This window comes from Amphiprion ocellaris, chromosome 17 (genome assembly GCF_022539595.1).
Source record: "Amphiprion ocellaris isolate individual 3 ecotype Okinawa chromosome 17, ASM2253959v1, whole genome shotgun sequence".
NCBI lineage: Eukaryota > Metazoa > Chordata > Actinopteri > Pomacentridae > Amphiprion > Amphiprion ocellaris.
In genome coordinates this window covers 24,132,089-24,148,215 of record NC_072782.1, presented here as the reverse complement: position 1 = coordinate 24,148,215, position 16,127 = coordinate 24,132,089, and the positions used below count along the sequence as shown (strand labels likewise).

The 16,127-nt window shown below is 38.1% G+C and overlaps 1 protein-coding gene across 1 annotated transcript; it reads right to left on the bottom strand.

Annotated features, from left to right (window-relative positions):
* Window positions 1-517: 517 nt before the first annotated feature.
* sptlc1 (serine palmitoyltransferase, long chain base subunit 1) lies at window positions 518-14,871 on the bottom strand. The gene is made up of 15 exons (XM_023282066.3): window positions 14,749-14,871; window positions 12,025-12,132; window positions 11,849-11,943; window positions 10,481-10,574; window positions 10,316-10,388; window positions 8,080-8,212; window positions 5,741-5,870; window positions 5,367-5,456; window positions 4,163-4,270; window positions 3,582-3,677; window positions 3,065-3,161; window positions 2,796-2,850; window positions 2,424-2,541; window positions 1,672-1,745; window positions 518-1,149 (listed from the first exon to the last, which is right to left on the bottom strand). Exons 1-15 carry the CDS (start codon window positions 14,800-14,802, stop codon window positions 1,056-1,058), a joined length of 1,419 nt encoding a protein of 472 aa, XP_023137834.2. The 5' UTR covers window positions 14,803-14,871; the 3' UTR covers window positions 518-1,055.
* Between the last annotated feature and the right edge of the window lie 1,256 nt (window positions 14,872-16,127).

Genomic DNA, 16,127 nt, shown 5'->3' with positions numbered 1-16,127 from the left:
ACCATTTACATCACTTTGGTCAACTCATGTGGTTATAAACAACCAGTTATGCAGTTGGGCCAGTTGAGGTTTGAAATGAGGACAGCTGTCCAAGCATGTGACCAATAATTTTGCATGTAATAACTATTTGGTCTTAATAAAACTATGCTGACTACTCTGATGGAGCTCATGATTCATGTAGGGAAGCTTTAATAAAATCAATTCACTGTATAAACCTGGAACAGTTGACCTGTCAGAAATGTAAAAGGGCACATTTTACAAAATTTACCATCAGATCCTGTAGTCATAGCTGCTGTGCCACATTTATATTACAATGATATCTAGATAAATGCATTTTCTTTCACATTTCATTACAGAGCCATTTGACCATCACGATACAATTTCCACAATGTACTCAGGTTAAATTGTGGAAATACCAGAGTTGAAAAAGTCCTGCTGGGTTCTTGTTTGGTTGGTCTTGTCAAAATAAGAAGTGTCTTAACTCAAAACGGAAAATAATGATGACACAAACAATAAAGTCTTCCAAATGAGATATATTTATGGTTAATATGGGTAAAATGGTCAGAAATGCAGTGACCTAACAAAAGAGAAGTAACATATAACAAAAAAATGAACAAACAAACAAATAATCCAGTAGTAAATTTGTGTGAAAGGAGTGTATTTGTGGTAAAACAATCATTGGCATTTAAAAATTCAACAACTGCAAACATATTTCAAGAAAAGGCTCATCTTTGGTCAGTACAAAAAAAAATCAAAACTCTTGGTCTGTAGAAAGTCTAATTCTCACTCGAACATTTCTTTTTCAGTGCTTGGAGGTTATTTTTGTTTACAGCAGAAAATTGAGTTCTGACAGTCCTGCTAAAGCCTCTCTTGTGGCACATGATAAATGAGAACAAACGTAGAGAATTATCAAAAATGATCCTCATGTCACATTCAGAGTGAAGAGCTGAGTCTGTGGGTTAGAGCGTTTAGGAGGCATACTCTTTTCACAGTGATATTCCACCCAGTCGATGAAGAGGACTCCTTCTCAAGCGACGGTACCAAATACTACACTGTCATTTGAGGAGAGCTGAGGCTGCCTCTTTGATGGAAGACACAGCCTTCTGGATGTCCTCCTCCGTCTGTTCGATGGTGACCACCACTCTGATGCTAAAGACACACAAGTGGGAGTGTGAGACACAGCAGGACAGTGTCAAGGCTCATGACATCTTTAGAAAATCAGTCAGTTTCAATATTTGGACTCTTTTTTCTTCACATATGACTTTACACAATTATGAAACATTTACAAAAGTTGAAAAATGTAGCTCTTTGCTCCCTTACATAATTGTTCTTTGTACTAGTGATCAGCAGCTCCCACACTGATGTTCATTTATACATCTGTATTTTCTCTGCTCTTTTGCCTCATTACTTTTTCAGCAGATGTATACATAATTTGTTGACCATAAAGACAAAATACTACATTTTCAAAGTGCATTCTATAACAAAAGGGTCCCATTTATTTGGGATTATTTTAATGATGGATTAATGCAAATCTGAGATACATATAAAGTAAGAAAGTGCTTAAGGACACTAAACTCTATTACACAACCCAGCAGAGAAATGTGTGTATGTGTGTGTGTGTGTGTGTGTGTGTGTGTGTGTGTGTGTGTGTGTGTGTGTGTGTACTCTTACCTGGGCGGGGGGAGGAAGCGCTCTTCTTTATCCAGGTATCGAGCAAGGGTCAGAACCACATGTTTTTCCAAACACTGGCACAGAAATCATGGAAAGTCAATGAGACGCTGTTACCAGACAAATCTGGTAACACACCATTATCAGTAACCATCAGAATGATGAGAATTCTGAATCAATTGAACCTAACTGTTCACTTAATTTGGCAATTTGGTTACAATTACTTTTTAACCCAGGGGCAACATGGACTGGACAGCATTTTTCTCTGAATAAATGAAATCATCATTTAAAAATGTTATTGTGTTTTTGGGTTATCTTTGTATGCTTTACATTAAAGTTAGTTTGATGATCTGAAACATTTAAGTGTGACAAATATGCAAAAATTGAAGATTTCTGTAGGGTGACATACTTTTGCGTGGCATGGTAGATTTCCAAGCATAATATAGTAAATAGTAAATAAACAGATTGCTTTTGTAATTTTTGTCTTCACTTGGAACAGTAGGGTTATAAATACAAGTTTTATATTCCAGATTTTCATAACTATATTCATTAAAATTAAAACAAAAATGCCTTTAAACATCTCAGTTTACATGTAATGAGTCTTTCTTGAATAACAGACAGAAAATATATTTTTTTTCCCCCCACAATGTTGTAATTTTTTGAGATGCACTAGTATATGACAAAGATGAACCGTCTTTGTGAGGGGCAGAGGAGATATCCTTGCCTCTTGGCGATCTGGAACAGACATGACTTACGTAATGCACAATGTTGTGCAGCAGCTGCAGGTCAGAGTTTCTGCAGCCTGAACTTTTCTCCAGCTGTAAGTGAAGAGCCGGAGCAAAAGGCACTCCTACTAACTTCAGACCTGGAGTTCTGTTACACAAGCATAATCAGAAAAACAAACACTATGAAATAAATTAACAGCAACACACTGAGGATGCAAGACTGAAATCCATTACAATATAAAATAGGTAATCGGTCTGTTTCGTATCTACGGAAGACATCTTTAGTAATTACCTCACTTAGCAAAGATCAAATTTAAAATTTCTAATAAATATCAAAGATAAATAGGTCATAAATAACCCCACAGTATCATTTTAGTCACAAAAAAGTATATATGAACTTACCCCTGTAAAGCCATGTAAACCTGTTTACACTTTTCTCTCAGAACAGTGAAAATATCTGCAGAACAAAAGATTGGTGGATGGATTAGTGGAAAGAATTGTAAAAATAAAACTGCCTCTAAATTAATGTTCAACAGGTGTCAGAGAAGGAAATCCCTCTCTGGAAGAACAGCTCGTCTCAAATATAGATCCCTTCAAAACTGAGGCCATTAAATGTCCTCTGAACTGTAAAGGTGCATAATGGACTAGGTAGCTAAAAACAGATCCTTTACCTGGATCCTCTTCCATGATGTTGAGAGCCTCAATGGCAGCAGCAGCCAACATGGGAGGTAGGGAGGCAGAGAAACAGTAGCCCTGGCCTGACAAACGCTACAAAACACACAAGAGACTACTTTTTACAACAGCACAGTTGATGTCTTTATAATTACTACTCCAGCTGACACTGATAAATAGAAAAAAAATACTGATCTATCAAGGTAATAACCAATACATCCTTGATTTCACCCCGCTCAAGTCAATAGCTGGTAATTAAGTTGATTAAGCAGATTCCACCCAGAAAAAGAATGTGCAACTCACAAAAGAATGTGCAAAAATTATATACATCTATGCAGAAAACTAGTCCAAACACTATTTTGAAAGTCAAGTGGGAAAAAAAATGTTAGGGTGGGTAGTAAATATCATTTATGCACATTAGGGATGTATATCAACATTTCTACACTATGAAAACTGCTTTACAAGAACATTTATAGTCATGTATTCATGTGTCAATAAAACATTTGCTGAGCTCACCTGATGGTCAATGACAAAAGAGCGCCCACAGCAGAAGCCTCCAATGGAAGCCACAGCATTCTCCATGTTAGCACTGATCAGGTCAATGTCATCTATCTGCATGGAGCACGAATGGTATGATGGTTTTATTCCACATATAAAACTCAAATTCATCACAAACAAAAATATGCTCAAAATGTGCTCCAATGGGAACAGCTGATCAAGTCCACTCTAGAGCCCAAATCCACACAATGTTTACTGAGATTTATAAAATTAAATCTATTAGTGAAATCATTACTATAAACCATTACTGGAAGCAATGAATTTTATTACATGTGACAAGGGAAGGCATGCATGGTGCTGACAGCTTAGCATCATTTAAAAAAGTGAAACTTTTTCTTTTTAATGGAAAAGACAAGTGCAATGGGCTAAAATATACTGTGTTACTAATTTATCCGTCCATTGGTTTAGCCATTCACCAACTGGTATCTCACTATAGCCTATTACCCCCAAAAGAAAAAGGACATCACATTTTTAATCAGCTGTTTAGCCTCATACTGCAAGTATACACAAGTTCTCTGTTTAAAGCTGAGCAAACTTACATTGACCCCAAAGTGTTCAGTGACTCCTTGGCCGTGTTCTCCCAACACACCAAAAGACATGCTCTCCTCCAGAAAGATCCGCACCTTGTATTTGTACTTGAGCTTCACCTGGAAGTTATAAAAATTCCAAACATGGGCAACAGAGCAGAGACATCTTGAAAATATGACAGTCCTATAAAAATCATGCTTTTTTAGATGTAGCAGAATCAATGCTCTGGACTCTACAGTATGCACTGTAAATCTTTAGTCATTAATGCTATACAACAGCTCACTGCCAGACCTCTGTACACTCAGTATCCACCCATCAGCCACAACATTATGACCACTAACATGTGAAGTAAACATCAATCATCTTGGTATATTGTAGTGCTCTGCTGGGAAACCTTGAGTCCTGACACTCATGTGGATGTTTGACATGTACCACCCACCTAAACATTGCAGGCCAAGCATCCCTCCAACCACCCACCCCCCATGGCAACATTGATGCCAGCTGTCACCTGATTGAGGTGCTGGAGATGCTGTGCTTCTTCTTGTTTTTCTAACAATGACAATAAAGAACCTTTGGACCTTTCTGAACCCTCAATGCACCCCGACACACCGCAAAAACTGGTCAGAAGTGGCCCGGGAAACACGACAGAATTCAGGTGTTCTCCCGGGTTTCACACTCCCCAGATCCAAATCTTACTGAGCATCTATGGGATGTGCCAGGATAAACCTGCTCTATGTAGGTCCCACCCTGCAACCCACAAGACCCACAGAATTCACTGGCACCATCCTGGTGCCACAGAACATCCCCAGAGGTCCTGTGTCCATGCCCCACTGGGTCAGAGGAGTTTCAGCAGCAAAAAGCGGATCAACACAATATTAGGCAGGTGGTCATAATGTTATGCCTGATCGGTATATACTGCTCATCTTATAAATAACTTCTGTTATTTAACTGAGTAAAGGTGAGTCATTACTTAATAGTACCAACATAAATTGGTCAGTATCCTTTTGAAGTGCTGAAGTGGTCAGTAACCAACCCTACCAGACACATGAAAACATTTCATGGATGTACACATGCCTCTTAATAATCACTAAATATCACCCTACTTCACACCACCTCTGACTAGATACTAAACCTCACCTGTTTGTAAATCAATGGCTTTACATTTATTGTAGAATATAATAAACAGACTTTGAGGTCCATTGGATTTCTATTTACCAGTTCAGGGAGAGGACAGATGTCAGCAGTGTTGATGTACAGTCCCTCCACTACAATGAATTTCCGGGTCACTCGGGCTTTACGAGGATTCTGTATCAGGAACAAAGTAAGTTAGTGTATAAATATTATATAAAAATTTAGCACTGGCATATTTACAGTGATGTTGATTTATATGAACTGTCCTTGAAAAAAAATAAACAAACGAAAAATAAGACCGACAAGAAAGACAGACATGGCATTAGTTATTAAACAGGATTATTATAAAAACATTTTGCAGTTTCAACATTTTGGATGACCTTTACTGGCATGACAGTACAGACCAAACTGCGGCACTCACAGCAAGTAATTCTTAAACTAAACAGTCCTGTACGAACCTTCTGGTCTTCCACCTCTTGTTCCTTGAGCAGCCTCTCCAGATCCTCCATGTCATTGTGTTTAAAGTATTTGATGAAACTGCGGGACGCTTGAAGACCTTTCTGGATGGAGAAACAGGCTGCTTCATCCCTGAAGACATAACACAAAACTATAGTAGAAACATAAAATTATGGAACCAGAATCCATCAAGTAACACTTGCATATAAACTGATCAAGCACAGCATTTAAATTGCCTGCCTAGTATTGTGTGGATCCCCTTTGTAACTGCCCAAAAGACAGGTCTTGTTCAGATTTTTTATAAAAGTTTGCTCTTAAACACTACCCGTCAGAAGTTTGGACACACCTTCTCATTCGATGGATTTTATTAATCTTAATTATTTTCTACATTGTTGGCTAATACTGAAGACATTAAAAGCATGAAAGAAAAGTGTTCAACAAAAAGTGTTCAACAAAATCGCAGTGCTTTATATTTTAAATTCTTAAAAGTAGCCTCCTTTTGCTTTGAAAACTCCATTCCTCATTCTCTCCATGAGCTTCATGAGGTAGTCACCTGGAATGGGTTTCCAACAGTCTCGAAGGACTTCATCGGTTAACTGTGCCTTTAATTTTGAAGAACTCTCCAACAGTGTCACCAGCAAAGTACCCCCACACCATCACACCTCCTAATCCATGATTCACAGCGGGAATCATGCATGTAGACACCATCTGTTCACCTTTTCTGGTCTCACAAAGACACGGCCCGTGGAACCAAAGATCTCAAATTTGAACTCATCAGACCAAAGTGGAGGTTTTCACTGTTCTAATGTCCATTCCTTGTGTTTTTCTTGGCCCAGTCAATTAGAAGAATTTATGTGGGCTGAACTTGTCCTCAGCAGCAGAGGTGACTCTTGGTCTTCCCTTCCTGTCATGGTCCTCATGAGAGCCAGTTTGATGGTTTTTGCAACTGCACTGAAGATACATTCAAAGTTGTTGAAATTTTCCGGACTGACTGACCTTCATGTCATAAAGTAATGATGGACTGTCATTTCTCTTTCTTCAGGGGAGTGGTTCTTGCCATAATATGGATTACAACAGTAGTCAAATGGGGCTGTCAACTTTGTACTAAACCTACCTCTGCACAACACAGCTGATGGTCTTAAATACATTAAGAAGGCAAGAAATTCCACAAATTGACTCTTCACAAGCCACGCATGTTAATTCAAAACCATTCCAGGAGACTACCTTATGAAACTGACTGAAAGAATGCCAGGAGTGTGCAAAGCTGCCATCAAAACAAAAGAGGACTACTTCAAAGAATCTAAAATATAAAACATGTTCTAGTCTGTTGAGCACTTTTGTTTAAAACATAATTCCATGTGTGTTCTTTCATAGTTTTGATGTCTCCAGTATTAATCTACAATGTAGAAAACAATTAAAATAAATAAAAACAATTGAATGAGAAGGTGTGTTCAAACTTTTGACTGATACTGTATACTGCATCATAGTTTCCTTCATGTTTGAATTCATAGTCATTAAAACTGATTAAAAGCACACTGAACCGGATGTTAATATAGTAACTTTGAAAACATACAGCTCTAAAACTGATGCTTGGTTACAAAATGTAATTATGTTTATTATAAGGTTTATTTGAGAAAAAAGGTAGTAGGTCACATGACTGCTGTTTAGTTAAAGGGCAAACCTGTGGTATTATGGGTCAGATGCAATACAGCTGCAAAGGGAAAATACCTACATTGCTACAGAGAAAAACCATATGACCCAAAATAAATATTCTGCATTTTCCGATAGGCACAAATGGCATTTGTAACTTAAATTTTATTTGTTTCATATTTGTTTGTAATTTTTGCTGAAGTGCTAGCTAGCATATTTGGACCCACCAACTGACTGAAACTAGCTTGAGAGATTTATTGTTTGAATCCATATAATTACAGATACTTCATTGGGGAACTTAAAACAACCGTTAATGTATTTGAAGCATTTGCTGTATATCTTGCATTTATTTATTTGTTTGTAGTTTTCAGTGTCTGCTGACTAGAGTTGAAAATAAATGTTCTCTATCTGTGTGTTGTGTGGCCTTCATTTCATCAAACCTGTGACTGCTCTATCAAACTGAGATCTAGTAAATTTGGAGGTCAGGTCAACGCTTTGGGATCTTTGTTGTGCTCCTTGAGTCGTTCTCAATTCGACCATCAGTGTTTTTAATGTTGTGGCTGATTAGTGTCAACATGTTTGCAGGCTGCATATGGCAGATGTGTTTTTCCGTGGGCCTAAGGTGGATGCTTTGCAAGACTGAATCTTAGCTTAATATTGTTCTATTCCTGTTACCAGAGGCAACACTCACACAAAGATGATGTCCCCCCTCTTGGAGTAGGCAGGGATTGCGCTAGCAATGGTTGCAAAGCCGTATGAATAAATAATGGCCTCTTCTGTTTTCATGAATTTGGCCAGACGACTCTCCAGCTCCAGGTGAACATCTGCGAAAGGGAAACAATACAGCAGCAAGTCAGTTACAGCACAGCTCACTCTTATTTAAATTTACTATGACATAACATATTCAGGCCCACAGAGAAGGGTGTGGCTTCTTGCAAGGCAAAAATAAATGGATACATTGAGGATCCATACAAATAAGCAACTATGGTTTAATAACCAACTCCAAATGTACAAAAGAAAAATTTTTGGAAAAAATAAGAAACAATATTGTCCCAAAGTCCTAATAAAAACAATTATTATTCACCTAATAATTTAGGTCCCACTGTCATTTTAGACTGAATCAAATAATGTCCAGAACAATCTCTCATTCACTTAACTTATCCTGATATAGATGTTGTTAATTAATTTATAACATGACTTAGTAAGTGGCAATACACTAGTGAAACCACATCAGAACCATTATCATTCTGTCATGTCTAACTGTTCTTCACCAGCATCTGTGATAGCAACTCTGTTTCTTCTTCTCATTAATGATTCAACATTTCAAGAGGATTTTTTTATTGTCAATAACAATAATACTTTTTAAAATATTTTTTGATGCAGTAGAGGGTGTGGTAAACAGATGACAGTATAGGAAAACTAAAACGTAAGGAAAGACTTGAACGGCATCAAAAAAGATTAGGATTCCTAATGTGTGTGCTCCAACAAGAGGGGATTCTCACTGTAGGCATCAAAACTATAAATGAACACATATGGAATAATGCAGCAAACAAAGAAGTGTTAAATAAGTCAAAACATGTTTTATATTTTATAGGGCGGGACCTGAATATCCGAATATTCAGTCGTTATGGTGGTATCCCAATATTTATTTTGAGATCCGAATATTCGGATCTCTTCCCCCTCTTCCCCCCATCGGACGACATCACATGATCGGTATTCGATTCATCCCTTCGTCAGACCAGTGGAAATCTGTGCTTTGGTCTGATGAGTCCAAATTTGAGATCTTTGGTTCCACCTGCCGTGTCTTTGTGCAGCACAGAAAAAGTGAATGGATGGTCTTCTACATGCATGGTTCCCACCATGAAGCATGGAGGAGAAGGTGTGATGGTGTGGGGGAGCTTTGCTGGTGACACTGTGGGGGCTTTATTCAAAATTGAAGGCACACTGAACCAGTATGGTTTACATTTAGTTGGACCATCTTTATTTTTCAACAGGTCAATGACCCCAAACACACCTCCAGGGTGTGTAAGGGCTATTTAACCAAGAAGGAGAGAGTGATGGAGTGCTGCATCAGATGACCTGGTCTTCATAGTCACCTGACCTAAACCCAGTCCAGATGTTTGGGATGAGATGGACCACAGAGTGAAGGCAAAAAACAAAATGCTCAGCATCTCTGGGAACTCCTTCAAGATTGTTGGAAAACCATTTCAGGTGACTACCTCATGAAGCTGATGGAGAGAATATCAAGAGTGTGCAAAGCAGTAATCAAAGCAAAGGGTGGCTATTTTGAACAATCTTAAACATAAAATATGTTTTGACTTATTTCAGACTTCCTTTTTTACTACATAATTCCATGTGTGTTCATTCATAGTTTTGATGCCTTCAGTGAGAATCTACAATGTAAATAGTCTCGAAAATAAAGAAAAACCATTACATGAGAAGGTGTGTCCAAACTTTTGACCGGTAGCGTGAGTGAACACTTAGATTTACTAAAAGGCATCATGCTGGCAATCCCAAGGGTATAGTAACATTATATGGAGAACAGCAGTTTCCTGGTGGTGGTGTCCTGCAGGATGGGGTATTGTTTGCATTTTTTTTCCAAATCCAGTTCTGCTTATTGAGTTTGGTTTACAATGATTTTTGATTCCAATTCTTTTAATGGGGTTGGTCAAAACAAATTACATGCTTATTTCACAGGAAAAAAATTGTCAAGTCATGACATACTCAGTCATATTCGTACTCAGAACTGTTTTTGAACAGTTTATATAGCTGATTCTACATTTTACCTTCATTCCACCCTGGTTCTCTCTTCTACTGACAGGAGCAATACAACTAAATTGTCTCCATTTGTATGACTGGATAATAATACATTAAAGATCAGATGGTGAAATACTAACAGAGGAAGAAAAGCTGAACTTTTCACTCACCAAAAGTCCCATAGAAACCTCTTGGACCACACGTGCCCACACCATATTTCATCAATGATGCTAAAGCCTTTTGCTGTAATAACAAGAAGAAAAGCTAGTCAAAGATTCAATCAAACAAAAATTCAATAAAGAGTGACACTTAAATAATAAATACTGACCACTGACCTTAACACGCTTATTGTCAAGGAGACCCAGGAAGTTAAATGATGCAAAATTAATGCACTCTTTTCCATCAATGACAATTTTGTGGCTAGGAGGTCTGTAATGAGAAACTGTGTTTAAATGCTTAGCTTCAACCTGCAACATGGAAAAATTCTGACAATAAATACTAAATGGTCTGCGTGGCAGCGGGGTTTGGTTTTGCTCAGCTGCGTAATAGCTGCACTGTGACCTCTATATGAATAACATAAATGACTGAAAATGCTTAACCTCCATCCATATCTGCAGCCAAACACATAGTTTATGGTTGCAAGGTATTACCACTGAGTTTGCTTACAATTCCCCTTTAACCAGCTTTAAAGTTGTGAAAACCATCTTTTTCCACTCTGACAGCATATTGTGTACAGTGGTGGAAAGAGTACTGAAAATATGTGGTCAACAGAACTCAAGCACTTAAATTACTGAAGTATTAGTCAATGACAAGTACTGTACCAACATTACTGATGTTAAAAATACTTCAGTAAAAGTAGAAAGTATTCTTCTCAAAAAAGTAAGAGCATTAGTCACTTTTTACCTGCTGTAAATAACAGGTATTTCAAATGAAAAGGGGAGATCTATGGAGTAAATATCTACTTCCACCAAAGCTCATTTGTTTGATAAATGGTTAGGAGGTCTGAATGATAACAGTTAAAGCAATCTGTACTTTAAGCAAATATACAGCTATAGCAGGAATTTTGTCTGTTCAAAGTACTAAAAATGCTTTCGAACCTATGTAGGAAAATATGAACTACTCCCACTGCACTGCAAACAAAGTGAGGCAAGCGCCTAAAACTCCTGGATCTTCTGTTCCGTTTAGGCAGGAGCTAATTTTCCATCCATCCATCCATACACTGTTAAATCCTCATTAGGGTCGTGGGGGACTGGAGTCTATCCCAACTGACTTAGGGTGAAGGCAACGGACACCCTGGAAAGTCCACCAGTTTATCGCAGGAATTCACATAGAGACAAACAATCACACTCACATACATACCTATGGACAATTTAGAATCTCCAGCATGTTTTTGGACTGTGGGAGGAAGCCGGAGAACTCAGAGAAAACCCAAGCATGCACAGGAAGAACACTGATTTTCCAAGTTAACAAAATCTACCCAGCTTTGTTTGGGTGTGCAATGGTCAGTGGTTACCTATCCACACTTGCTCTTAAATAGCCACACTGAAATCTGTCCCAACAGAATCTGTTCAGTTCTTACATTATCAGGTCAAGCACGACAATGAAGAACACCTCTGTAGGCAGATTTTGCCCTTGTGGAAATTTAGCTTGAATCAATATTTAAAAGCGGTGTGTAAAGCAGACAGGTGTCCTGTGTGTTTTACCCTGTGACAACAACATAGTTGAGGGAGGGATGCTCTCTGGAAATAGCAGGAACTAAAGGCTCTGGCTGCCACTCCTCAATCAGGTCCTCCTTTTCCTGAAATGTGGAACCCCATGACAGCACTTAGTGATACTTAAATACTACTAATGTTTGTTTTTCATTGTACTGAGTTTTTACCTTCTCTGTCAGTTTATAGGTTTCATGTAGTTTGTAGGTCTTAGAAAACAGCAGTCTGATAATCCACAGTATGAGGATCCCCTCCAGAATCAGGTGATAAGCAGGAGCCTGAGGAAGACAGGTGCACTAAGATTAGTTTAACGTCAAGTGATGGGTATAAAGTCAAAAGTCTGTTTCAGAAATGGAACATCGAACATTGTTGGCTTCATCAGTTTGTGAATACATTCTAGTCATTCACTGATATGTCACTTTTTTGTTAATGTTCCTCAGTGCATGCAAAAATACCCTCACAGTACCAGAGAGAGCCACAGTAGACATGCAATGTTTGTCATTTACACGAGACTAGGCAATACATAAAGTGATGTATAACCCAATAACAGACTGCATCTAAACTACTAGCAGCTGATCAAAGAATCCAATTTACTAACAGCCCACTTTTCGTAACCAGTGAAACTGAAAGTTCGGGACTCAACCGGAGGATGGCAGCAATGTAACAAAATGATTACCTGCAGATTGTTAATGGTCACTTTGTGTGACAGCTCACCCCTCTGAGGTGAAGAAAAATAGACAGTGTGAGCTACTGTTAGATCCTAATCGATCAATCACCATATTGAGGATAATTTATATCTGAACCCAAAACTAAAAAACTTTTAATTTAAATTACTCATTGGTCCATGCGTAAATGCACACAGGTCTCTCTCTTTGGACATACTTGGGGATCCTACTGCTGTGTGTTGCTCGAGGTATGCAATAAGCAAGGAAAAAATAGTCTTTAACAACTGTAAACTAACTCTCATTGTGTTTGTGACAGCTGACCTGTCTGCTGTGAAGACAAGCATGCCTACACACAGTGTGACTGGCCTTGAATGGTCTGCGCTCCATGCTCTTTCGGGTATGATTTAGAAATTTAAGAATTTAGTCAAGTTATTAGTGCTGTTGTTCCACTTGTGCAAATGCATGCAACGCTCATTCTTTGGAGGCATACATATGCATCCTACTGCTGTTTGATGCTGCAGGTAACATAAAAACTCTTTGGAAACAGTTCAGCTGGAAGGAAGAAACTCCAGCTTGTTGTGGGGGGATAACTCAGACTACATTCACTAAATATCAGATATGCCCAGTCTCAGAGGCAGTGAGGCATCCCCAAACCAGAACATTTTCACTTAACATCCTTCAAAGTTCAAATGAGGCTCTTGTACTGAGAAGCAGTCTACTGTCACTGTGGGCAAACAGCTGTTACTCTGATTCATCTGTCCTGAACGCATTATTGCAAAAATCCAGCTGTCTGCCTGTATGTCCACTGACAAACTAGAGTTTTATTCTAATGATCTTTTTGGACAATGAAGTCTTTTCCTTGATACACCTCTCATGCAGGTCACATTTGTAAAATCCCTTACTTACTGTAGGTACAGCTCTTTAACACCAACAGCTGTAGTTCCTCTGATGAAATTTTGGGCTTTTTGGAGACTTCTTTTTGCATAAAATGGTCTACTTTTGGGGTGAATTTGCTGGGAGGGCCAGTCCTGGATATCCTGGCAGTTGCTTAAAGTCTTTGCTATTTGTAAAATAATTTCCTCACAGCTGAGTGACTTATTGCAAATAATTTGAAGAGGTTCTATGACAGATTCATAGGCATCCCCAATGTTGTTCTTTTGATCTTGGCATAATGACGCCACACATTTCAGTAGCAAAGAGAACAGCAGACCCTAGAGACCCGAGATGTCAGAGGTTTGAATAAGGTAGCTTCCACCTGTGATTCCCTAAGGAGATTTTGATCTTTGGCACCTGATCTGGAACCCGTGGCTATCAACTTGACAAATTTGATAGTCTGATGAGTTTACTTACTTTTTCCATATCACTAAATGTTTTACTTATTTAAACTATGAAAATGACAGAATGCCAATTTTATCTACATCAGGAAAGGTTTGCTTATCGCCATATGTAAATAAATAAATAAATAAATAAAACAACAATTTCCATGTTATGTACTTAATTTATAACTGTTTAGATTATAAGGCTGTCACAAAACCAAACACTGTACAGCACATAAATTATAAATTGCACAGTAAATACTGAATGATATTCTGACTGATGAACAGCCATTTCTAATGTGTTTCACTGGGTTATACTGCAGCAGACGTGATTGCTGCCACAGAAATGAATACAGGAATGCGCCTGTAGAGTTCAGTTTTGTCAAAACATACGCCAATTACAGAGGTTTATTTCTTAGGGGTTTAAAACAGACCAAAGAATTCTGAAGTTAGATCACAACTCTTTTCAGCAACAAAAAGCAATTATACTATGTAGAGACAAATGAAACTGACAAAAGACAACAGTTCGCAATCGGGCCCTTGTATGGGAATCTCCCAGGCACGACAACAAATCCCCTCACACATTCATTCAACATTATTATTTGATTGAAGGCGGTAATTCGCGTAATTAATGAGTTTCGACAGCTTTCTCTACTTTGATAAACCGGATAAGACAACTTCCTTGTTGCTTCGTCTCGCCACGCTGACGTGCGGTGACGCGGGGAGCAGCCAATTGGCTACGAGATTCCGCCGAACACCTTCCGCAGGCCACGGACATTTTGTGACTAACAAGTTTATAATTATACCCTCGGACAACGTTAAAAATCACTGCCAAGCCAAGCGTACGATGAGACCATGAGTAGACGTCCGAAAATTGTTCTGCGTAACAGAGCTAAGGAGAAGAAAAACTTACCTCGTAAAATGCTTGCACCATTTCCACCAACACCCACTGCTGTCCGGACGCCATGTTTATTTTTCGTCTGCTACGTCATCAGCAATGCTGCATTGAAGTTCCACACGAGAAGTAGTACACCTGAGCATCCATCGAAAAACCAGGGTCTGCCCTCAGCACCCAGCATATAAATACTACTAGTCCCTTACACTGTTCGCAAAAAAGACATTAGTATATAAAGTACAAGGGCAAATAAAAACAAAAATACGGATGTACCAGAACAAGCCGCCCTGGCAAAGCACAATTACAATAAAACCCTAAAAAGGATTTATTAGTGCGCCTCTCAGTTCTTCAATTTGCAATATCTACCTTCATGTTTGGCGTTTAGAAAAATGCTTTATATCTTCATACTCAGCAATTCAGGTTCTAAGTAAAAATACCAAAATTACAACTGAAAAAGTATTAATTAATATTAACAGACTTATTCTTTAACATCACCATTCTCAATATCATCATCTTAGAAGCATACACAAATTGTCAGAAAACTGTATAAAATTGGTGGGATTTCTGCTTTCAAAACTTCATGTTTGTCTAAATGAATATCAGACTTTATCAAAAGTAGTCAAATGCTGTTTTTACTTGTTTAACTTGTCATCTTATTTGTCCCATGACCCTACAGAGGATTTTAGCGGTGTATATAGATAATGGATGGATGGATCTAATTTTGTGTCACTCCATCAATTGATGCATTTGTTACATTTGTGACTAAAATGGATTAGTAAATATTAAGGTGCTGTAGTATTTGTGGTTTTTGAGTGCCCTCTATTGGTACTTTAACTTTACAGCAGAAAGATGTATGTGGAGAACCCAAAACATGATGAGCATCAAAGAAAATTGTTGGATTTTTATTAAGTTGTTTTTTTATTCATTAAGAAATATTTCTTTGTTATACAGTGCGATACAGTGATTCATGAAGAAAATTAAACTGAATCTTGAATAAGAAACCTACTTCTAAGCAACTGAAACAAGGGACAGTAATATAGATAAGTGTATTAATTACACATTCACACGGTTTGCAGTTTTTTTTTTTTTTTTGCAGCTTTCTGACCTGCTTCAGCTTTGCAACATTTAGTCTGTACTATGTGTTTCTAAAAAATTGTATTTCTCTAATATTACAGTTTTGTCTTTATCTGTAAAATATGCCACTCTTGTGATTCGTCATCTCTTATCAACTCTACCTCTTCCATGTGAATGTACTCACATCCAAGTTCAGAAACCTTTGTTGACTTACTGTGTTGATAGCTAACTTCGTAACAGTAGTCATTAAGTGAAGCCAGATTACGAAAAGGTACCCTGGGTATGCTGAACCTGCTCCATAGTATAGACCAGACCTGGGCATC

Bases quoted from the DNA above. Each gene is read 5' to 3' on its own strand.
- sptlc1 (XM_023282066.3), bottom strand. From the start codon at position 14,802: ATGGCGTCCGGACAGCAGTGGGTGTTGGTGGAAATGGTGCAAGCATTT. The intron at 10,575-11,848 runs GTAAAACACACA...TTCTCATTACAG, and splicing joins AACTATGTTGTTGTCACAGG to ACCTCCTAGCCACAAAATTG. The intron at 1,746-2,423 runs GTAAGTCATGTC...TTTCTGTGCCAG, and splicing joins TGCACAACATTGTGCATTAC to TGTTTGGAAAAACATGTGGT.